We start from the raw sequence: 23,008 nt of genomic DNA, 5'->3' as shown, positions 1-23,008 counted from the left end.
GGAACCAGCTGAAAGCCCTTGAAAAGCCCTTGACCTTCTCCCATCCTCATTTCCCCAGCTCTGAAATGGCAGTGGTATCATTATTATCTCGAGGAGTGTATCAGCCAGTGTGTGAAAAGCTTCAGCTCTCTGGAGTTGTTGCTTTTTTTTTTTTCTTTCTTAATTTTTTAAGATCTTGAAGTTTCCAGCAGGACCCTGATTAAGTACACAATGCTGCGTATACACTAAACAGACTAAATGAAATGAATAGGCAGGAATCAGGGAAAAAATATATTTGAGAATACATTTCAGCTATATATGCAAATTCCTTTTGTCATGGGGTAGCTTGCAATATAATGGCACTCATAGCCAAAGAAGTCATCTCACCTTTTCTCACCATCTTTATTCATAGTTTAAAAAAAAATAAGTATCCACCCATTCAGCTTTGTATTTAATAGTTTAAAATAGATGTGTATTCTCTGGAAAGAAGAATTTTTTAAAATTGAAAGTGCCTTCATAGTCAACTCTAAACTTAAAAAAAAAAAAAAAAAACCCATAGGAAACAACACATATTTTAAAGTAGGTTAAAAATACTGTTTGGCTCCCTGGCAGAAATTGGCATATTTATTCAGTCAGTGCATCACACTGAAATCAATACAAAGGGTATTTGTACGATGGCTTAAAATAGTAACGTATTAATAAAATTCGTGTGATCTAAAATGCAAGCTTTCCTCTGCATAACTTCCCTCTGGCCATGGGGAATTCTTCAATCCTCCAGATCGCTCATTTGAAAGGAGAGCTTATGAAGAATAGAGCTAATATGAAGACCCCAACTCTTGGTCTCATACAGCTTTAGAACAAAGTCTTTCATTTAAAGAAGACTTGATTTGGAGTCCTTTCTCGCAAATTTGTAGTGCCTTGACCTGTGCACGTGCGCACGCACACATACACACACACACACACACACACACACACACACACACACACACACACACACACTGCCCCTACGACCCCAGACACAGCAGGACACAAGACAGACCAGATCCTAAATAAGCTGGGGTTACATGTGGGGAGACAAGTTAGGGGGTGTCTAAGGACCCCGCAATGTAATCCCCAGGGGCCCAAGGAAAACCCCCTGAGAGGTGTGGGTCCCAGGTGACCCGCCCCTCACCCCAGACCTCTGGGCTGGAGTATGAAGAGGCAAAGCTGCTCGATTCTACCCTTGTGATTTGAGTTTCCAGAGGGTCTGAGAAGTAGCCTGGGTGAGGGGGAATCTCTGAGGCCGTGGCGGGCAGAGGGCTCTGCCCAAGCTCCCTCCAGTCCCTCTCCTGGGTGCCCACCCACTGCCCTCACGCTGCCTTCAAGTGGCTGGCACCACTCAGACACCCAAGGCTAAGCTAAGGGCCCCCACAAGGAGGCTCCAGGCCACCTTTCTAGATCCTCGGATGAGAGATAAAGGGTCATAGCCAGGTTCAGCCCCTCCACGGCACAGTTCCTAAAATGCTCTAAGATGTGTCTGCTCTAGGAGTTCCCATCGTGGCTCAGTGCTTAGCGAGCCCGACTAGTATCCATGAGGACAAGGGTTTGATCCCTGGCCTCGCTCAGTGGGTTAAGGATCCGGCATTGCTGTGAGCTGTGGTGTAGGTCACAAACATGGCTCAGATCCTCCATTGATGTGGCTGTGGCTGTGGTCAGCAGCTACAGCTCCAATTTGACCCCTAGCCTGGGAACCTCCACATGCTGTGGGTGCAGCCCTGAAAAAAAAAAAAAAAAAAAAAAAAGGATGTGTCTGCTCTGTAGACACCCTCAAAGCTCTCTGCTAGAGAGCTGCCCCATGTGCAGAGCCTCCTGTGTGCTTTGGCTTACAGTTCCTCCCCAACACCCCCCCACCCCGGGGAAGGGGCTTCGGTGCCCCCATTTCACAGATGAGAAAAAGGAGGCTTTTGACTTAAATAATTCTCTCAAGGTCACAGAGCCAGGAAGCATGGGCACCTGCTGCAAACCTGTTTTCTTGGCTGCTTTCCATCCCAACTAGGAAGGCTCGGGACACTCACCTTTGTTCATCCTCAGAAAAACGCCATCAGTGTGGTGGACACTTTCATCCGCCACTTAAAGTTGAGGAATCTGAGGGCCAAAGAGGCGAAAAGATTAGCAGCTGCTCAGGCACCATCCCTACCCTGGCCTTTTGTCTCCCAAGCAAATTAATCTCTTTCTCCCGCTCCAACAGAGGCCAGACCTTTTTTTTTTTTTTTTTTTTCTTCCTTGCCAATATCCTGCTGTTGCTCTTTGCTCTGGGGGACATGGACTCATTCAGCCAAGAGTCAGCCTTGTTTTAATCTGCAAACTCCAGACATCCAGAGGCAGCTAGAGATTCACGCTTCCATCACTAGTTACTTCTGCAGCTCCTTTTCCAAATCCCCCCCCCCCCCCCGCCCCAAGCCTTTGAGGACCTTGGCCTGCAGCATCAGAGACCTGGAGAGTTTTTAGCTGTTGAAGACCCTTCAAAAACACCTAGACTAAGGTGGTCATTTAACAGATGAGGAAGCAGTTAACAAACCCGACTAGTATCCATGAGGACACGGGTTTGATCCCTGGCCTCGTTCAGCAGGTTAAGGATCTGGTGTTGTGCCGTGAGCTGTGGTTTAGGTTGTACACGAATCTCGGATCTCGTGTTGCTATGGCTATGGTGTAGGCCGGCGGCTACAGCTCTAATTAGACCCCTAGCCTGAGACCCTCCATATGCTGTGGGTGCAGCCCTAAAAAAGCAAAGAACAAACAAACGAAAAAACAGATGAGGAAGCAGACCCTCCAAAGGAAGACATGATGAGCCTGGGGTCATGGATGCATCTTAGAGTAGCCTAAGAGGTCATTTTCTCCCAGTTCCTGCATCAGTCTCTCTGGGGTGCAGCCCCCTCCCCGCCCCCTGCCAAGATGGCCTGTCCATCACTGACAGCTCCGATTATTGGAAAGGTGACCTCATTTTCAGCTAAAATCTGTCCCCCTTCCACTCCCACCCAAAGCACCTGGTAGCTGTCCATCTAAGTTCCTCCTAATCTGACTGATCTCCTGAAGGTTTCCATCAGTCCCTACATGAAATTTGGTGCAAGATTTTATTTTTAACTCCTAGGTCTATTCTTCATGGCTCAGGATGCCGGGGGCCACTTTAATTTGGTGTTTTTATGACACCCCTTTCCAAGTACTTTGAGAACGCGCGGTTGGTGGGTTCATCCAGCAAGGGTCACCAGTTCCTTGGTGCACAGGGTGACAGGCAAGGGCACCCTGAGTTCAGCAGAGTAGGATTTTAACCAGGGCACCGCGTTCCCCCAAAGTGCTGGGAGCAGGTGGCGTTGTTGTGTGAGTGCTGCATGTGAGTTTGCCCTTGAGCAGGCATGTGTGCGCACGTGCGTGTTTATGAGGGAGTGTGGGCAGGTTGGGTGTGAGTGGATGTGTGTGTCAGCTGTGTGAGTAGGTGAGTGTGTGCCAGTGTGTCAGTGAATCTACGGGAGCGTGTGTCGGTGGCTAGGCAGAGATGATACAAACTTCAAATACGGTATCAGTCAGGGTCCCAGCAGGAAACAGATGGCTCATGCAAACTGGGTAATTTGAGGAGAATTTGAATAAAGGGACTGTTTCAAGGGAGTAGAGAGAAACCACAAATGATGGTGTAGTGTCTGGAGGCAGTAACAGGACATTGGTGACCATGCAGCTCTGAAGGGACGAGGGCGGGAAGCAGCTCCTGGCACCTGGACACAGAGAGCTGGGAGGAGGGACCCCCTGACAGGAGCTGTGACCCAGCTGAGGTCACAGCCAGAAGCAAAGCCGAGGCAGCAGGGCTCAGGGTGGGCCAGGGAGGAGCGTGATGAGAGACAACCAGTTCTCGAGGCCTGACAACTTCCTTTTGTAAAACCACAGCCCTGCTTCACCTGTGGAGGCCTCTGCCCCTTTCATGCCCCTGGCAAAAGCTTTGATTGCTCAAGAAAAATACACGGATGGATTCATACCTGTGGGCAATTTTGTGCGCAGTTTCTTTTTACAAAGATACTTTATGGAGTTCCCATTGTGGCGTGGTGGAAGCAAATCCAACTAGTATCCATGAGGATGGCGGATGGATCCCTGCCCTCACTCAGTGGGTTAAAGATCTGGTGTTGCTGTGAGCTGTGGCGTAGGTCGGCAGCTGCAGCTCTGATTCGACCTCTCACCTGGGAACCTCTATATGCTGTGGGTGCGGCCCTAAAACAAGCAAAGGGGGGGGGGGTAATTCTTTTTTCTATAAATAAGGTGAAATCCAGCCTCTGAGTAATGAATCCAAGCTAGCCAGCCAGCCAGATACATACAGATGAAGGACATGGAAACTCCCTTTCTTCCCCCAGTTCCGCTCCTTTGGCAGGAAGTGTTTGTTTGTCCTTTTTCTCTGCATTTATATTCATGCAGCATAGTATTAGGATTTTCGAAGACCTTTCAAAGCTTACCCCAGGGTTCCCTGCTGGCCTAAGAGGAAGCATTCAGTATTGTCACTGCTGTGGTGTGGGTTTGATCGATCACTGGCCTGGGCACTTCCGCATGCTGCAGACGTGGCCAAAAAAAAAAAAAAAAAAAAAGTTTATCCCTGCACCCAGATTGAGAGCCTCTAGAGTTGAGTTTGCAAAGCTCTTTCACACCTGCTTTGGACGAGATTTACAGCTCACTGCCCACCCCGCACCCCCAAGGTAGACTCAGAAAGACACTGAGATTTGCCCAAGATTATACAGCCTAATGAAGAGGAGCACCAGTCCTCAAACCCAGGAACCAAATCTATCACTGTTGTTATAGAAGGAAGAAAGCCAAGCACACCTTCTACCATCGCACTGCTTGCGGGGGGAAAAAAAAAGGCAGCCGTCAAGAATATACCTCCGGTCCCGCTTGCCGGACCCAAGCAGAACGGTGCATTTAGCAATGTCTGATTTCTTGTTTCTCCCGAGAGTTCCTAAGACAGCTTTGCTACTAAAAGGCAATGCAGTTTTGGATTTCCTCTCTTGGTGTCTGGGACAAAAAACACCCGCTCAGCTGCTAGATGTTCCTCGTGCCGGAGGTGTTTCTAGTGATCGTTTGGCGTTGGAAACGTACCCACGGCAGCTTTCGTGAAGCTCTGAAATTTGGCGCATGCTCTGCTTCCAAGCTGCTACGTGCAGATCAGCAAGATCTTAGGCCAATTGACAGAGACGGAATCAAAGTGCGCCCTTGGCTCTAATCGTTCTTTCTGCAATCTGGATTTTTCTCCTTCCAAAAGCCATAGAATATGTGTTAAAAAGCAGCCTTTTCCATCATTGCCACAGGAACACGTGCAGGGCCCTCTTGGATGGGGCGAACTTGCTTGAAATCTCCCCGATCTGTTTTCCTCTTCACTTTCTTTAGCTCACGGTGGGAGGCGAGGCAATTGGAGTGATCCTGAATTTATTCAGCCCTTTGTCATGTTCATGTCCAGCCTGTCTTCCCAACAACCAACACTACAGGTAGAAAATATTGGCTAACTCTCATCGAGCACTAACCAGTGAGCCCGGGACTTAGCAAGTGCTCTTATGTGGATTATCCCGTGGTCTCTGAAGAGGGAACATTTTACAGCTGGAAATCTGAGGCTCAGAGGTTGCCTTTCTCTGCCCAGAGCCAAACAGCAAATAGTGCTAGAGCTGGAATCCAAACCCTGGCAGGCTGGCTCCAGAGCCTGGGCTCACAGCCATGAGTATCCTGATAAGACCACTGGGATTACCCCCATTTTACAGATGAGGAAACTGAGGCCAAAAAAAGATTGCTGCAAGAGCAGACAGCCAGTAACCTGGCTCTCAGCGACATCTTCTAACTCTGTGTCCATGTGATTTTTCCCCTGCCTCCTTAAAGATTAATCAACAGTAATATGCTAAATTTGTAAAAGAACCCGTATTTTAAATATCTGCCTTTGGAATTGATTAGGTTCCTGGAACACAAGTAAATCAATATGGCTTTGGGGCCTTTCTCTAAGGGGAAGTGTCCCAGCCCGCTGGAAGGATGTTCCCTCACCTCCTTGCAGCGAGTCTGCCAGGAGATATTTCCCCATCGGTATCAGATCAACTGTAACAGTATATTTCAGCTGGCAAAAGTACTTCCCGCCAGGCAAAAAGCTTTGCTGAGAACACCACCTCCTTCACTTAGACACCCAAATTCCAGGCCCAAGTTTTCCCTCACAGGTCCAATCCAGATCCCGTAAGTTTGTTGCTGTTTTTCCTGCTGTTGTAACAGTTATGTGTCCCTGCTTTAGGAAGGAATTTCCACCCCTCCCTGGGAGATGGATGGTTTCTAAACAGATGTCTGAGCGCCTCCAAGGGATTTGTACATGGTGATAAAAAACCCTTCTCCATTCAGCCAACAATTGTTGGCTGCCAACGGCTGCACATGTCAGCTCAGCGTGAAGAAGCACTGCTAAGGTGCGAGCCATCCAAAGCTGAGTTGGGCGGCTCCCACAGGTAGGGACTCTCTCTCCCTGGCGGTATTCAGGCAGCGGCAGGAAACCTCTCCTGGCTAAGGTGGGGAGGCCTTTGCGCATCTCTTTTAACTTCCAGTTACATCTCATGCTGGGCTTTGTGTGGCTGACACACAGGTGAACAATACCGAGTTCCTATGACCAAAGAATTTTTTTTTTTTTAGGAATTTTTAATCTAGTAGAAATGATCAACGTGAACCCAAATAACAAACATGTTTCTACAGGTGTCCCCGCCATGGTGCAGTGGGTTAAGAATCCAACTGCAGCAGCTTGGGTCACTGCAGAGGTGCGGGTTCAATCCCTGGGCTGGCGCAGTAGGTTAAAGGATCCGGCACTGCTGAGAGCTGTGGCGTGGGCTGCTGATGTGGCATGCATTCAATCCCTGGCCTGGGAACTTCCATATGCTGCAGGTGTAGCCCTAAAAACGAAAACAGAAAACATGTTTTAGAAAAATTTTATGGCTGTCTGTGGAAGTTCTCAGGCTAGAGATTGAATTCAGGCCGCACGTGCAACCTCCAACGCAGCTTGCAGCAACGCCAGATCCTCGAGGTCACGGATCAAACCCTCATCCTCATGGACACTGGTCAGATTCTTAACAAGGAGAACCCCCTAAGAAATGTTTACGTGAGCAACTTTTGATGCTGGGGCAAGCCAAGGATAATTAAGAGGAGGCAGAGGTGAAGCAGAAGCAGGACCCAGGCTGTGGGTCAGGAGACGTACAGGCTATGGTTCAGGCCTTGCCAGAGGTGCTCACTGTGACTTTTTGACAGCTCTCATTCCCTCCGTGGGCCTCAGTTTCCTCCTCTGTAAAATGGGCTGGTTAAAGGGGATCATCTCCAAGGCTCCTTCAAGCTCTAAAAGTCTGAATCAGCGCATGTGGGCGTCTGAGGAAAGGCTTTGGAAGCTTGGGCTGCTGAAGCACGCACTCTTATTTATAGACCTGTGATAGATAATCACAGTGGAATGGAGCTTCCACTTGGCCCTGCCTGCAGAAGCGCCTCTGACAAGTGATTTATTGTGGTAATTGACTTTGTACTTACTCATTCTTTATCTATCGCTGCATGTACGCACATGGGCACACACGCACCCACCATACTGTCAGGCTCCAGAAGTGTTCGATTCAGGTCTGTGTTTGGGGGCGTCCTGTCTGGTCACAGAGCAAGGGGTCCAGTGAGGGGCCTGGGGGGAAAGCCCGCTCAGCTTTGTGAAGAAACACACCCAGGACCTTGCAACATGGGAGCTGTTCCCATCCCTAGACCCCCAGCCAGTGGAAGAAGTGGGAGCCTGACTGAGAGCAAGGGTCCTTGACAGGAAGGAGCAGCAGCCACGGCCACAGGCAGAACCACAGCAAAGCAGGGAAGCAGTGGGCGGAATAAATATCCCTTCAGTCTCCTTCCCATCCTCTGGTTCCCGGCCAGTGCCTCCCATTAACCAAACGCCCCGGAAACTGGAAGGGAATAGTTCTCATTGTGGCTCAGCAGGTTAAGAACCTGACTAGTATCCATGAGGATGCGGGTTTGATCCCTGGCCTCGCTCAGTGGGTTAAGGATCTAGGGTTGCTGCAAGCTTCAGAGTAGGCCACAGATGTGGCTCGGATCTGGCGTTGCTATGGTTATGGTGTAGGCTGGCAGCTGCAGCTCTGATTCAACCCTTAGCCTGGGACCTTCCATATGCCGTAGGTTCATCCATAAACAAACAAACAAACAAACCAAACAGAGGGGAACTGGGCAGGAATGTGGTCTGTGGAGGTCGGTCCGCAGGAGGCCACGACCAGAGACAGACTGGTGTTGGGTCAGTGGACGGCAGTCAGCACCTTGGGTGATCGTCCTGCTTCCTTCAAATCCGGGGCTGTCGGGGTAGGGGGGGCTCCCAACCCCACTGGCTCCAGCCCTTCCGGTGCCCCTCCCTGTCTTCCCCACCCCCAGCTCAGCATAGACAGGTGTCGGCTCTGTCCTCTCCTCTGATCGTTCTGGCATGTCATGGTCAGAGGCACGCTGTGCTTGCCTCCACAGCTGAGGTGTTTTCACAGGCACCAGCTGAACAAGCTCCCTGCCCACCCAGGCTGCAGTGAACTCTCCTTTCTGGCTCTTCTGGCAGGGAAGCAGCAGGGGGTGGGCAGGAAGCTCTGGATTCCAGAGGCCTGAGTCAAGATCCCAGCTGTGCCCCTTGCAGGCCCTGTGGCCAGAGGAGAGTTTCAGTGCTTCCCTAGAGCCTGCGAATCTGGACAGTGTGGTCAGGTGGTCAGTAGAAAATGCTCACTGAAAGCTCTGTGCTAGTGCAGTGGAGGCTTCATCTCCAGCAGCTCACCAAATCCTCTCCGACAAGCCTGCCGCTATTGCTGTGTCTCTATGTCACATCTGCGGAAACTGAGGCTGCGGGCGAGGCACCGTAACCCAAGTTATGCAGCTAATTCTAGTGGCACAGCTGGGGAGTTTCCATTGTGGTGCCTTGGAAACTAATCCAGCTGGTATCCATGAGGACTTGGGTTCGATCCTGGGCCTCACTCAGTGGGTTAGGGATCTGGCATTGTCATGAGCTGTGGTGTAGGTTGCAGATGCAGCTCGGATCTGGCATCGTTGTGGCGGTGGCTCCAATTCGACCCCTAGCCTGTGAACTTCCACATGCCGCATGTGTGGCCCTAAAAAGAAAAAAAAAAAAAAAAAAGTGGCAAAGCTGGGATACCAGCCCGGGACTGTCTCCTTTCAGAGCCTCTAAGCCACCAGCTATCCTGTGCAGCCGTGGTTGTGCGGCCTCAGTGAAATAATGGGAGTGGAAGACTCCAGCCTAGCTCTCAGCAGGAGTACACGCTCCACTTTACGTTTTACCGCTTCTTGTCCCCTCCGTAGGAGCTGGTTCCCGCCAATAGCACCTACCTTCCCACCCAGCCAGCTGTCAGATCTAAATGTTTCTGTTGGGGAGAGAAACAGCCTGTTGTTATCACATCATATCAGCTCCACCTAAAGAATTGGGAGAAATGCAGAAATGCCAGTCAGGAGGAGGAAACTCAGAGGCCACTCTTGCTAAGCTTTATCTAGGAGATGTCAAGAATGTCAGGAAATCCATTTATCCCTCCAGCAAGTGTTTACCCCTCTCCTTGCTGCATTGGGTAGGCCTGGGGCAAAGAGGGACAGCGAGACCTGACTCATAGTCCACAGTCCCAGTTATTAACTAGAGTCTGTCGTGGCGAGTAGTGGAGGAAAGGCCTGGATCCCAGCAGAGACAGGACAGGTAGCCCAGGGGGCTTGTACAGTCTCAGCGCTACACTGGTAAACCAGCTCACTGGGGAAAAAGAAACAGAGCACTGAGGAGTTCCCGTTGGGGCTCAGCGGTAATGAACCCAACTAGTATCCATGAGGATGTGGGTTCGATCCCTGGATTCGCTCAGAGGGTTAAACAATCTGATGTTGCTGTGAGCTGTAGTGTAGGTCACAGATGAGGCTCAGATCTGGCTTGGCTGTGGCTGTGGTGTAGGCTGGTGACTACAGCTCCAATTCAACCCCTGGCCCTGAATCCTCCATATGCTGCACGTTTGGTCCTAAAAAGCAAAAACAAACAAACAAAATAAAACACTGAGCATCTTCAAAAAAAAACAACAACAGAGCGCTGATCTGTAGCACTTGCCAATTTCCGTGGTGTAAATACTCCACCATGGTCAGTTTCAAGCTAAAGCGTGAAGTCCCTGAATGTGGAAATGGGAAAAGAGACACACACTGACTCTGGCAGCCAGGGTGAGCTGGACCCAGCCCTGCCTCTTCCATCTGACTCTGTCAGAGCTTCTTCAAAAACACTATATCCTTTTGCATGAAAGACTTGCAGACCCCTCAGGCAGGAAATCTGCCCCAGCTCTGACCTTCTTCTTACCTTTCATCTGTCCATCCTCGAAGTCTCAGCCTTTGTGCCACTTTCACAAAGAGCCTTCCTTGACCCACTGCCCCAGTCCAGTGTCTTCACTAGCTGTGCTGAGAGTGGCACTCCTTTCCTTCCTAGCCCAACATCTGAGTTTACCTATTTATGGGATTGCATGATTCATTCGTATCTCTTGTCCTTGCATGAGAGCAGAGCTTGCCGATGGCTCAGCAGTGCCTAGCACTGCCTCTGGCACAGGGCAGGGGTTCTCAAGAGATCCGTTGAATGTGGAAAAAATAAGTCACTGAGTTGGGCCCTAATGGATGAATAGGAGTTTTCATGGTGGAAAAGGGAGGGTTGGGGAACAGCATGGGCAAAGGCACAGAACTCTCTGTCTATGGCATGTGTTTGGGGAATACAGGAAGCGGGTAGCGTGATGTGCATTCGGTGAGGGGGTCTGCAGGTGAGGCTGGGAAGGTGGACCCAGCCAGGTTGGCGGGGCCCAAGACCCCAGGCCAAGGTGTTGAATGTCAGTATCAGCACCACTTCCCAGCCGTGAAGACCACAGCAGAGAGCTAGGAATCAGAGGACTGGGGAGAAATCAGGGCCCAGGTATGCAGTAGCTCATCCCCTCCCCTTCCCCTTCTCCTTCCCCGAAGAGGAGGCTGGGGGTCCTTCTTTGGACACTTTGTGGCTCTTCTCAGCTTTCTGTTCTACTCCCACTGGATAACTCTGTGTGTCAAGACCCACCTTGCAAATGCAAAAGGGGTTCCCAGCTGGAGAACTGAAAGAAATTAGCTAGGATCTAACAGAAACCAGGCAACAACAAGAGCAGTCTAGAATACTGGCCAAGAGTGTGGGCTCTGGAACTGGACTGTCTGGCTTTGAATCCCATCTTGACTGACTATTGGCTGTGTGACTTTAGACAGGTGGCTCAACCCCTCTGATCCTGATTCCTTATCTGTAAAATGGGAGTCACAGCAGTACTGAATTTCATGGGGCAGTCGTATGTGTTAAATGAGTTAATAGGTGAAGAGAGCTTAGTACAGTGCCAGGTACACAGTAAGCATTCGGTGTATGTTGGCTGTTACTGTTGCTAATGTTATTATCTCCAGGAGGCAGGAGAGTGTAGTGGTGAAGACAAACCTAGGTATTATTTTACTTTACCTTGATTTCAGGATAAGAAAGAAAAGGAACATGCTTTAAGCACTTACTCTATCTAGACACCATCTCATTTCATCCTTCCTGTAGCTCTTTTTACTCTCACCTCTCAGTTGAGATAAAAAGCTCAGAAAGGTTAAGTGACTTGCCCAGGGTCAAAAATCGAGTTAGGGAGTTCCCGATGTGGCTCAGTGGAAACGAACCTGACTAATATCCATGAGAACGCAGGTTCGATCCCTGGCCTTGCTCAGTGGGTTAAGGATCTGACGTTGTCATGATCTGGGTGTAGGTCGCAGACGTGGCTCAGATCCTGTGTTGCTGTGGCTGTGATGCAGGCTGGTGGCTACAGCTATGATTTGACCTCTAGCCTGGGAATGTCCATGTGCCAAGGTGCCGCCCTAAAAAGACAAAAAAAAAAAAAAAAATCAAATTAGGAGTTCTCATCATGGCTCAGTGGTAACAAATCCAACTAGTATCCATGAGAATGCGGGTTCGATCCCTGGCCTCGCTCAGTGGGTTAAGGATCTGGCATTGCTGTGAGCTGTGGTGTAGGTCACAAATGCGGCTTGGATCCTGTCATTGCTGTGGCTGTGGAGTAGGCAGCAGTTGCAGCACCATTTCAACCCCTAGCCTGGGAAATTCCATATGCCGCATGTGTGACACACACACACACACACACACACACACAAGCGAGTTAAAAGAAGCTGTAGAACCACATCCAGGTTATTAGCAGGTTATTAGCAGGTTATTCCTGAGAATGTGGCATCACTAGAATTTGCCCTCTCTCTGTTGAGTCTTGAATTACTTCCCAAATTAAAAAAAAATTATTATAGTTGATTTACCATGTTCTTTCAATTTCTGCTGTACAGCAAAGTGACCCAGTTTTATATATATATATATACACACACACACACACATATATATTCTTTATCTCATTTTATCCTCCGTGTTCCATCCATGAATGGTGAATGGATATAGTTCCCTGTGCTATACAGCAGACCTCATTGCTTATCCACTCCAAACGTCATAGTTTGGAATTACTTCCCAGGTTGTTTTTTGGGGTTTTTTTTTTTTTTTTTTTTTTTTGCCTTTTGTCTTTTTAGGGCCCGACCTGCGGCATATGGAGGTTCCCAGGCTAGGGGTCAAATCGGAGCGGTAGCTGCCAGCCTACCCAACAGTCATAGCAACTCAGGATGCGAGCCAAGTCTGCAACATACAAAGATCAAAGCCACAACCTCATGGTTACCAGTCGGGTTTGTTAACCACTGAGCCACAACGGGAACTCCCTACTTCCCAGTTTGAATGCGTTCTTTGTTCTTTCACAAATGTTCCTTCTCCCTGAGCCTCGGTCTTCTCGACTATAACGTTATAGGAGTTTGTAACAGTCAGCTAAATCTTGTAAACTGCTGTAACAAACAACCCCCCCTCATCTCAATGGCTTAGCACAGAGGTTTGTGTCTTGCTCTTGGCACAGTTCCCTGTGGGTTAGGATGGGTGGGGAGCTCCATGCAGTCATTCAGGGATCTAGGCTCCTGCCACCTACTGATCAGTCTCCTCTAGAGCCTGAGTTCTCCCCTGGCCCCCAAGCACCAGACAAGGGAGGCTGAGGAAGCTCTACCACATCTCTGCCCTTCCATCACAGTCCATTGACAAGAACCAGTCATGGGGCCCCAGCAGGATGCAAGGAGGCTGGGAAATGTGGTTCAGCCCTATGCCAAGAGAGAAGATCAGCCAGACTCCAGTGAGCATGGAACCAGTCTCTGCCACAGGGTTGGGCTGGATTCCCTGACCCGCACTGGCCACACCCAGGGCAGAAGTCAGGATGCATAGATCCTCCCCTCGCCTCCCATCTGCAGCCTGGGCCTCCCTCCCTGAATGCTGTTCCTCCTCCCGCCTGCCCGGGAAGAGAACCAGTCAGTCCCTGCCAAGCCTCCTCCGAGGGTGGGTGGTGGTGAGATAATGATCTTATCATGCTTATTGCCTCTTGGAAGGCAGGTGCTGGAGGAAAACCAAGTCCGCTTTGGTTTTCCTCCCTGTTCCCTTCACATTCCTTCCCAAGATAAATTTAGCCAGCCTTGCTTTGAACGGCAGTGCCCAGGATGCTGACTTTCTGTTCCCCGAGTCCATGTCAGAGCAGGATTCACGGCGGCAGCCTCAGGACGGTGGTGTAGACCTCAGGACATGGTCCCAGGCTCTACCCTGCCCTGAACGTCTGTGGCCCACCTCCCACCCTTGCCCGGCCTCCGTCTCTCAGCTGCTATATCACTCAGACAAGGGGCCTGGATTCTCCAGTGATAGGAGACAGAACACGGAATACAGAAATGCTTTGAGATCCAGCACAGAGCTGCCTGTGTTCCTCATGGCCACTTAGAGCACAGAGGCAGGACGGTTCTGGGGTAAGAGCACAGACCTTGGAGTTGTAAGTGAGGATCAGAATTCTGGCTCAGGCAAAGTACCTTCTCACTTGCCTCTCCACCTGAAAAATGGGACAGTGGGGCCCTGGTAAGGTTACTTGAGGGGCTTATCTTGAGATGTGCGTATTTCTCTGGTGCTCTGTAAACGTGGGTGCAGAGGTGTTGAAGGTTCATACTTAGCCTCGGGCCAACCTGAAAGCCACAGTGAAGACTTCCGGGGGCCTTCAGCCCCTCCCAGGTACTTCTTTCGAAGACTGGCTTAAAATCTCCCCAGAGGCCTCCTTGCAGAATTAGGTTCCGTGGCCTCCGCATCTTTATTGACAAGATTTCTTCCTTGGTGTCTGTCTGACTCTGCTGCTGGTGCAACTTGAGTTGGCTGCATTTTGCTTTGCTCTGAGAAGCTCTCTGCTGCCGCCACCCAGACCATACTTAGCTTATTTCTAAGGAGGGTGTAGCAGGTGCCTCTCTCCGTGTCCTCCAAGCCTTTGTTCTTAGGGTTCAGTAGTTGTCCTTTCAGCCTCCTCAAGGGGGCGCTCTCAGGGGGCGCTCTCATTTTTACTCTGGGTCTCACTTTCCAGAAGATCATCCTGCTCCCCCTGTCCCGCCCCCACCCCCTCTCCAGCTCCAAAGCCCCCAAGAAACACATTCGCAGGTCAGGCTCCCCAGAAACCTTTTTCTCACCAAATAGTTTACAGCTTTCTTATAGCCTTAATGGGGTAACAGGTGCTTTATTGAGCCACATGGGTCCTGCTATGCCCAGGCACTGAAAGAGACAGAAAACGTGCTACCCTCCTCCTGAACTTCTTCCCCAACCCAGATAAACCTCTAGAGACCTGAGCTTCCTGCTCTGTAAAATGAGGCGTAGTGAGGGCAGGTGTCCTGGGAAGAAACAGTCAGTGATCTTAAAGGGGTGACTGAATGGCAGTTCCCGTCATGGCTCAGCGGGCTAAGAACCTGACTAGTATCCATGAGGATGTGGGTTTGATCCCTGGCCTCCTTCCGTGGGTTAACAATCCAGCGTTGCTGTGGCTGTGGCATAGGCTGGGAGCGCAGCTCTGATTCGACCCCTGGCCCAGGAACCTCCATATGCCACAGGTGCAGCCCTAAAAAAAGAAAAAAGAAAAAAAAAAAGAAAAAACCAAAGGGTGACCGAATGAACGGACTCTTTGCAAAGATACATGCAGGGTAAAGGAACCTAGAAGCCTGGGGAAGGACCAGAGGGGCCTCAGGAGAGCTGATACCACCTTCTCGGGTGGCAGGGCAGGGGGAGGGAGCAGTCTCAGACCCTGGGGAGGGATGGGGCTGTAGGCAGGCCACCCACAGGCTCTGGGCCCTGTTAGAGGCCCAGCAGAGGAGCTGGGAGATTGAACGCCCCACCCTTCTTCCCTCTCGCCCTCTGGCTGCCTGGGGGGCGCCTCCCACTGGCTGAACCCCTACTGGAAGCAGAGGGCAGGGAGCTAGGTAGAAGCCATTTCTGAAGAGCAGGCTCCTGGGACCCCTAGAGAAGGGCAGAGACAGGGTGTAGAGGGGCAGGCAGGATGTCCAGCGTGAGATCCAGAGAGCACACACCTCCACGGGCTGTTCTCGGTGGTCCCTCCTCTCACCAAGAGTCCTGCAAGGAGGGCCTGGGCACCCCCATTTGATAGACCTGGCAAGTAAACCCTGGGGGCTAAGTCACATAAAAGGCCCCACACCACCAGCAAGTAGTGGAGCCAGGACTTACTTCTGCCTGACTCCAGAGTTCCCCGGGGGCAGCCGGAGCAGACTGTAGGGACATTTAGGAGGTAAAGCGGCTCTTCCTTGAGTGCTTGTTAACCCTCCTGCCTCCTTTATTTCTCTCCTGGACTGAGTTCTTGCTGCTCCCCGGCAGGACAGTTTGAAATTCTAACATCCTTGGGAGGGGCATCACAGTGGGAACTCCCTAGAGGACAAATTCTTGAACAGGGCAGGCAAATCCAGCACTGAGTCACAGCCAGTTGGTTAACCCTGGACCAGTCACTTAACCCTGGGAGCCTTATTTGAAAAATCGAGGAGTTCCCGTCGTGGCTCAGCAGTTAACAAACCCAACTAGTATTCATGAGGATGAGAGTTCAATCCCTGTCCTCCCTCAGTGGGTTAAGGATCTAATGTTGCTGTGCCTGTAGCATAGGCTGGCGGCGACAGCTCCTATTGGACCCCTAGCCTGGAAACATGCATGTGCCATTGGTGTGGGACAAAAAAAAAAAAAAAAAAAAAAAAGAAAGAAGAAGAAGAAATAAATATTGAGCAATCACATCCTTATCCTACAGATTTGTGAGATGAGGAGTCTGAAAGTATCTTTTTAAACTATTCTATAAACCGCTCTAGAAATTTCTTCAGCAGTATCAACAGCCAACACCAGTGACCGTTTCCTGGGCTCCTACTTTGTCCCAGCCACTGTTCTCAACCCCAGACAGGTGTGGTTTTATGACAACCCATTGAGACAGGACTTCTGTATTACTCCCACTCACTCATGAGGAAATTGAGTCTCAGAGAGGTCAAATAACTGGCCCAAGTTGCACGGCTGGCAAGTGGCAGAACCAGGTTTTGATCCCAAGTAGGCTGAGAAGCCCGTGGAGAGGGGAGCGCCTGCTGGACCCTGGGATGCTCAAACAGAGCAGCAGAAACTTAGAGTCTGGCAGGGCACAAACTTTCATGTACATCAGAATCATTTAGAGCAATTATTTAAAAGGCAGAGTCCTGGGCTCTACCTCCAGAGATGCTGATTCCAAGGGTTCAGGGTGAGAGCCTGGGAACCTGCCTTTGTAACAAGCCCCTGAGGTGATGCCTGTCCAGGGGATCAGCTGACCACACAGGGAGGACCATGGCAGGTGTCCCACCAAACCATCAGTAAGGGTTGCTCAGTGGCGAAGGTCATAGGGCTCTAGAGGACTCCGAAGGTCCAGGCAGGAGAGACAGGAACCCCCAGTGGGACCCACCTACCTCCCTCTGGCCTCCAGGTTTGCCAAGTACTACAAGATGGAGAACGGCAGCGAGTACCGCACACTTCTGAAGGCTTTCGGCATCCGCTTCGACGTGCTGGTGTATGGGAATGTGAGTCCTTCTTCTGCGCAGATGGGGTCCACCAAGCCTGGGCCCTGAAGAGGCTCCTCAAGGGGGTGGGGTCCCTTCTGATCACATGTCCATAGCACGTGGGGTCTGCTCATCCATCAAGAACCCTCTGGCTCCACCATCTCCCAGGCCGGGGAGTCCAGGTGCAGCCTCAGGATGCACCAGTCCTGCCGGACCTTCTGCTCACTCGCCCTGATCTTTGCGCACACAGGCCGGCAAGTTCAACATCATCCCCACCATCATCAGCTCCGTGGCAGCCTTCACCTCCGTGGGTGTGGTGAGTTCAGTCCCTCCAGGCCCAGACAGGAGGCCGCTCAGAGTGGAGGCCGGGCTGGCAGGGGTGGGAGGGAATGACTCTCTTCTGCCCAGAATGTGAGCTCAGCCTCTTGCCACCACCACCCTGCTGGGTCCACCCTCGATGAACATCTCCAATCATGGAGCCTTCACTGCCTCAGAGGCAGCCTCCCACTTGTTACCAAGTGCCTGTTCCTCACCCTGAAGGCGGGGAGGAGACGCCCAGGTTCTCAGACCTCAGAGCCTGGATGAGGAGCAGAGCCAGCTGGCAAGGCAGGGAAAGAGCCCAACCCCCAAGGATTAGTACCCCCTCCCACCCCCACAGTCCCTCTGCATTTTAGTCTGGGCTCACCCCTAGGGGCTGGGGAGGCGGGTCCTGAAGACATCTGCAAAACCCTGTAAAGCCCCTGCAAAGCCCCCTGGATGGGAGTTCCCACTGTGGTGTAACAGGATCAGTGGCGTCTTGGGAGCCTGGCTGGGCCCAGTGGGTTAAGGATCCAGTGTTGCTGCAACTGCTGCTTAGGTCACAACTTCGGCTCAGATCTGATCCCTGGCCTGGGGACTCACCCCACTCTGACCTCTCTCTGCCTGAGGGCAGGCCTGCCCACTGCCCACACTTCCTGCCACCCCACTCTGACCCTGCAGCTCCTCCAAGCCACCCTGCCTTTCCTCCTCCAGGGGACTGTCCTCTGTGACATCATCCTGCTCAACTTCCTCAAGGGCGCTGACCAGTACAAAGCCAAGAAGTTTGAGGAGGTGAGTGGGGCCAGGGTGCGTATCCCGAGAGGTAGAGGGGCAGGGCAGGGAGGGGACCTGGGCCCGATGCTCTCAGGAGCTCACCTTTTGGGGGCTTTGCAGGGCAGTTCACTGGGCCTCAGGGCATATCTGGGGTCCGGATCAGAGGCAGTCTGGCTAAGCATGGGCTCTGTGGAGAGCCCTGGGGGCTCTGTGGTCATCACTGTCAATGTCCCCATCCACACATTGTCCCCTCTCTGTTTCTGGGGCAGGACAAGTCCTGCTATAGGTGAGCTCAGGTTTAAGAATCTTAGGATTGCTCAGACTTACTCTAACTCCTTTAGTGACCAGACCTTAAGCTCTAACTGCACAGTTCCCATTGTGGCTCCGTGGAAACGAACTCTGCTAGTATCCATGAGGATGCGGGTTCGATCTCTGGCCTTGCTCGGCAAGTTATGGATCTGGTGTTGCCATGAGCTGTGGTATCGGTTGAAGATGAGGCTCGGATCTGGCATTGCTGTGGCTGTGGTGTAGGCCAGCAGCTTCAGCTCCAATTCAGCCCCTAGCCTGGGAACTTCCGTATGCCACAGGTGCAGATCTAAAAAAGCAAAAAAAAAAAAAAAAAAAAAAAGCCCTGATGGCTGGCTGTCAGATGGGCCCATGGGGGGACCCTGCCCACAGTCACAGCGCCATCATGCCTGCCCTCCTGCCTGCAGGTGAACGAGACCACGCTGAAGATCACAGCCTCGGCCAACCCGGTGTACCCCAGTGACCAGACCACGGAGGAGAAGCAGTCCACAGACTCGGGGGCCTACTCCATTGGCCACTAAGTCCTCTTCCCTGGGCCCCACCCTCACCCTTGGGCTCCAGGCCTCCCCACCTGAGCGGGGGTGGTATGGGAGGGAGAGGGGCTCTCCTTTTTGCTGCTCACCCGACGAGGCCACCCACAAAGTGTCTGACCCCACCAATCCTCTACAGACAGGTCGTGCTCCCTGCCAAGACCCCAGTCTCACCTGCACCCCATTGCCTCACCCCTGTCTGCCTCCCAGGACCCTCAGGGCAGTGGTACCTAGTTGCCCCCCCTTCCACAGAGTAGAGATAATAATAGTAATAACTAGCGGCCACAAGGCCTACCGGGTGCCAGGCACTTTCACACCCATTATCTCCTTTAATCCTGAGAACAGTGCTATGAGGTAGAGATTCGTTTCCCTAGTTTGAAGATAAACTGAGGCTCAGAGAGACTGAGTCACTTGCCCTAGGCCACACAGCCAGGAATTGAGTGAGCTGGGATTTGAACCCAGGTCTGATTAACTCCATCACCCACACCCCACAAGGAGAGAACAAACGCCCAGGGGGTGTCGGCACTGCTGCTTCAGGCTCCTCTGCTTTGACCAGGATTGGGGTCGGCTTCGTAAAGTAAGCCCCAGCCCATCCCCAGGAATGCGGCAGGTCCCATTTTAGGGGCAACCAGCCAGACCCCAGTGCAGGGCCTCTTTCTCAGACTAGAGTGGGTCCCCAATTCAGAAGGAAACAGGAGGCGTAACTGTCAGTGAATTTTTCCTTCCCTCAGCCCAAGCCAGAGCAGGGGCCATTCTTGCTTTCTCTGGGACCTCCACGTGCCCACACACATCTGGGCCCCTCACTGCACAGCTGTGTAGGACACGCCCCCCCCCCACCCACGCACAGAGTGGGATGGGATTCCCAGACCTGGGAACACGGTGATGAAAAGGTCCAGTAAGACCCAACACCCTGCACCCTGCCAGCAGGAGTTCAGCAGGGCTTTCCCCGCGGGGCCCTAATGAGATGGTCGGTCTTCTAATGTCAGAAACTAAAAGGGTTTTAGGAACCATCTTGTCTGATTCTCTTGCTTATGGAAGAACACACTGAGGCCAGAGAGGAAAAGTGACTTGTCTGGAGTTATACAGTTACGGGCCCAAAGAGACCCAGGTGTCCTGCTGCTCAGGAAAGGAGGTGGGAGCAGGCGGCTGCAAAGGCTGTTGAGCAAGACCAAGCCCACCTGCTTCCCTTTGCTCCCGACACCCCCTCCCATTTCTAGGCTTTTCCACAGTGGAGACCCAGGAATCTCACCAGGGCAGAACTCAGAAGCAGATCCAGGTTTTCTGAAGCCTGAAGCATATACAATATGGGTCGTCTTTTTACAAATGGCACAGAATTAGGTATTAGAAGGGACTTCGGTGGGCCCTAGAGTATACAGTCAACTTCTTTTTTTTTTTTTCCTTTTTAGGGCTGCACCTAGGCATATGGAAGTTCCCAGGCTAGGGGTCGAATCAGAGCTACAGCCACAGCAACTCTAGATCTGAGCCACATCTACAACCTATACCACAGCTTACAGCAATGCCAGATCCTTAGCAGGAACTCCCTATACATTTCACTTCTCACTTGCTTCCCAGTAAATGTTCTGGAAAGGTTGGAGCACAGGCCTGATCATGAGGTCTTAGCAGAAACAAGTTTGACTCTTTGTGGAGGCTGGCCCCTCTATAGAAGGTGCGGGAAATGGGGTAGGGGCAGCCTGGGGAGTAGTTTGGGAGGACCAAGCTGTAGGCACTTGCAAAGGCCCACCCCAGTGATCCCCCACCCCAGGGGGAGGGGCAGTAAGATTCCCCCACACCAGGCCCATCACCCCTTTCCCTGCTCAGCCTTCACCCCCCACCCCATCCTTAGGATGGAATGGTAACACTTCCCCAGGGGCAGCCTAGGGGTGACGTGACCAGCAGACACCTGAGGGAAGCAGCCCTGGATTGGCCAACCAGGAGTCCCACAGGCATCCCAAGTGAATCCAGCTCTCAGGAGGCTGGGCTGAGGGTAGGATCACAGGAATGTTCTGGGATCTTGACTTCGGTGCCACAACGGCCTGGGGAAAACTAAGTTTGTTGGCACCTTCTTTTCTATAGGTGTTCAGCTAAGCCAGGTTTTGCCTCGGTAACAAGGAAACTGCAAAATCTCAGGATATAATATAAGAAAGGAGGCTGGACAGCCCCCTCCACCTGGCAGCTAGGCCACCTGAGACACACACGGACTCCCAGATCACTGTGGCAAGAAACGTGAGAACTGGAGGAACACGGGGACCATTGAAAGCCCGGGCCCGGATGGGGCTTCTGTCACTTCCAACCACATTGCACTGGCCAGACTGAGGATCGAGCTGCAGAGCCCAACTTTCCTAGAAGAAATACTGAGGAATGTAGTCTTCCAAGGTCCCAGGAAGAGAAAAAGGCGAACACAGCACTCTCTGCTTCATTATCTCCATTTTAATAGTTTTTCTTCTCCACTTTCCCCACCCATGCCCACTAACAGTTAAACACATTTTTCCCTTCTGTGTACCTTCTCACAAAACCTTGTTCTCAGCAAGTTACCAGTGAATCTCCCAGAGGTATTAAGAGATAGCACACTCAAGAGTTTCTTCTCCTAAGAATAGGTGCTCTTTAATCAAGGGCTTCAAAACTGAAAGGCCTTAAACAGCCAAAGGAATGAATATATAATGGTTGAAGTTGAGGCTGTGCTGGATAGTTAAAGGACATCTAATTTACTGTGGCCTGCATCAAGCAAGCTTCAGTCTGGAAGGGTCTAGGCACCCTTCCCGCTCACCACTCTCCTCCCTCCTTCTACCTCTGGCCTTGGCTGGCAGTATACTGGAATACTGGGAATGGCTAGAGCCCATTCCCCAGGAAGGAGATAAGTAGAGGCTGATAAGAGGAAGCTTGCCATTCAGTCAAAGTACCAGTCTCAGAGCCACCTACGCGGAGCGCATCCTCCCTACCCCCACTCCCACTGCTCCTGATGCTTTAAGAATTACAGTGTCAAGGAGTTCCTGCCACGGTAAAGCAGAAACTAATCCGACTAGGAACCATGAGGTTTCAGGTTGGATCCCTGGCCTCACTCAGTGGGTTAAGGATCTGGCGTTGCCGTGAGCTGTGGTGTAGGCCAGTGGCTACAGCTCTGATTAGACCCCTAGCCTGGGAATGTCCATATGCCGCAGGTGTGGCCCTGAAAAGACAAAAAAAATCAAAAAAAAAACAAGCAAAAAAACTTAGCCTGCTGGTGTTCCCATCGTAGCTCAGCGGTTAACAAAACCTACTAGTATCCATGAGGACACTGGTTCAATTCCCTGGCCTTGCTCAGTCGTTAAGGATCCGGCATTGATGGGAGCTGTGGTGTAGCTGGTAGACCTGGCTTGGATCCCACATTGCTGTGGCTGTGGCATAGTCCGGCAGCTATAGCTCTGATTCAACCTCTAGACTGGGAACCTCCATGTGCCACTAGTGCGGCCATAAAAAGAACAAAAAAAAAAGAAAGAAAGAACTACAGCATCAAGAATTAGCCTGATGCAGTACAGGATGCAGGGACCTTGGGGGAGGCCTGACCCCAACCAGCACCCCTTCCGTGCCCTTGGGAGACTGACAGCAGTGATGGGGAGCTTTCTGGACCAGCCTCCATCCAAGGCAGAGGCACAGACCCCTCTACTGAGGACAAGCCTCTTCACCTAGAGGCAGGCCCTGGGGCCCAGCGCTGGTGAGGTTCAGGGCCGTGCCAAGGCCCATGCTCCCGTTGCCAGAGGCCCGCTCGTGTTCATCCGTCCTGCTTCATCACCAGCCATTTCCCCTGGGTTCTCCAAACCTGTCCCGTTCCAGCAATTCCAGCACCTTTAGCAACAAAGCACATCTGGCAAACCTTGAATCTCTACCTCTCGTCACGTGGCTGTTCCGATACACATCCATGTACACACGCAAACGAAGACCTGCACACGCGTGTGCTCAGACACACACTGACATGCGTTCACACTCCCGAACACACTAGCCAAAGACACAGAGGCATGCACATATGCATGTGGACACAGATTCGGGTGTATCAGGAACAAAGCTACCCAGATACACACCCTCAAAAAAGGACACACATACAGGCACATCCATGCGCAGAGATGGAGAAAATGTACAACTTCCTGTTGTGGCTCAGCAGGATACGAACCTAAGTAGTATCCACGAGG

At 51.5% G+C, this 23,008-nt stretch overlaps 1 protein-coding gene across 1 annotated transcript in view; it reads left to right on the top strand.

The window, feature by feature from the left end:
• Positions 1–19,855, top strand: part of P2RX3 (purinergic receptor P2X 3) — a 32,879-nt gene extending 13,024 nt beyond the window's left edge. Inside the window, exons 9-12 of the mRNA XM_003353865.6 lie at positions 16,869–16,962; positions 17,192–17,257; positions 17,953–18,030; positions 18,726–19,855. Coding sequence (XP_003353913.1) covers positions 16,869–16,962; positions 17,192–17,257; positions 17,953–18,030; positions 18,726–18,839 — 352 coding nt within the window. The 3' untranslated portion in view covers positions 18,840–19,855. The remainder of the gene's footprint in view (positions 1–16,868; positions 16,963–17,191; positions 17,258–17,952; positions 18,031–18,725) is intronic.
• Positions 19,856–23,008: the final 3,153 nt, after the last annotated feature.

Source organism: Sus scrofa, chromosome 2 (genome assembly GCF_054392235.1).
Source record: "Sus scrofa isolate SSC_HxYL_T2T_F1_AM1 chromosome 2, Sscrofa_HxYL_maternal_Yorkshire_Landrace_v2.0, whole genome shotgun sequence".
NCBI lineage: Eukaryota > Metazoa > Chordata > Mammalia > Artiodactyla > Suidae > Sus > Sus scrofa.
This window is presented reverse-complemented; position numbering and strand designations above follow the sequence as displayed.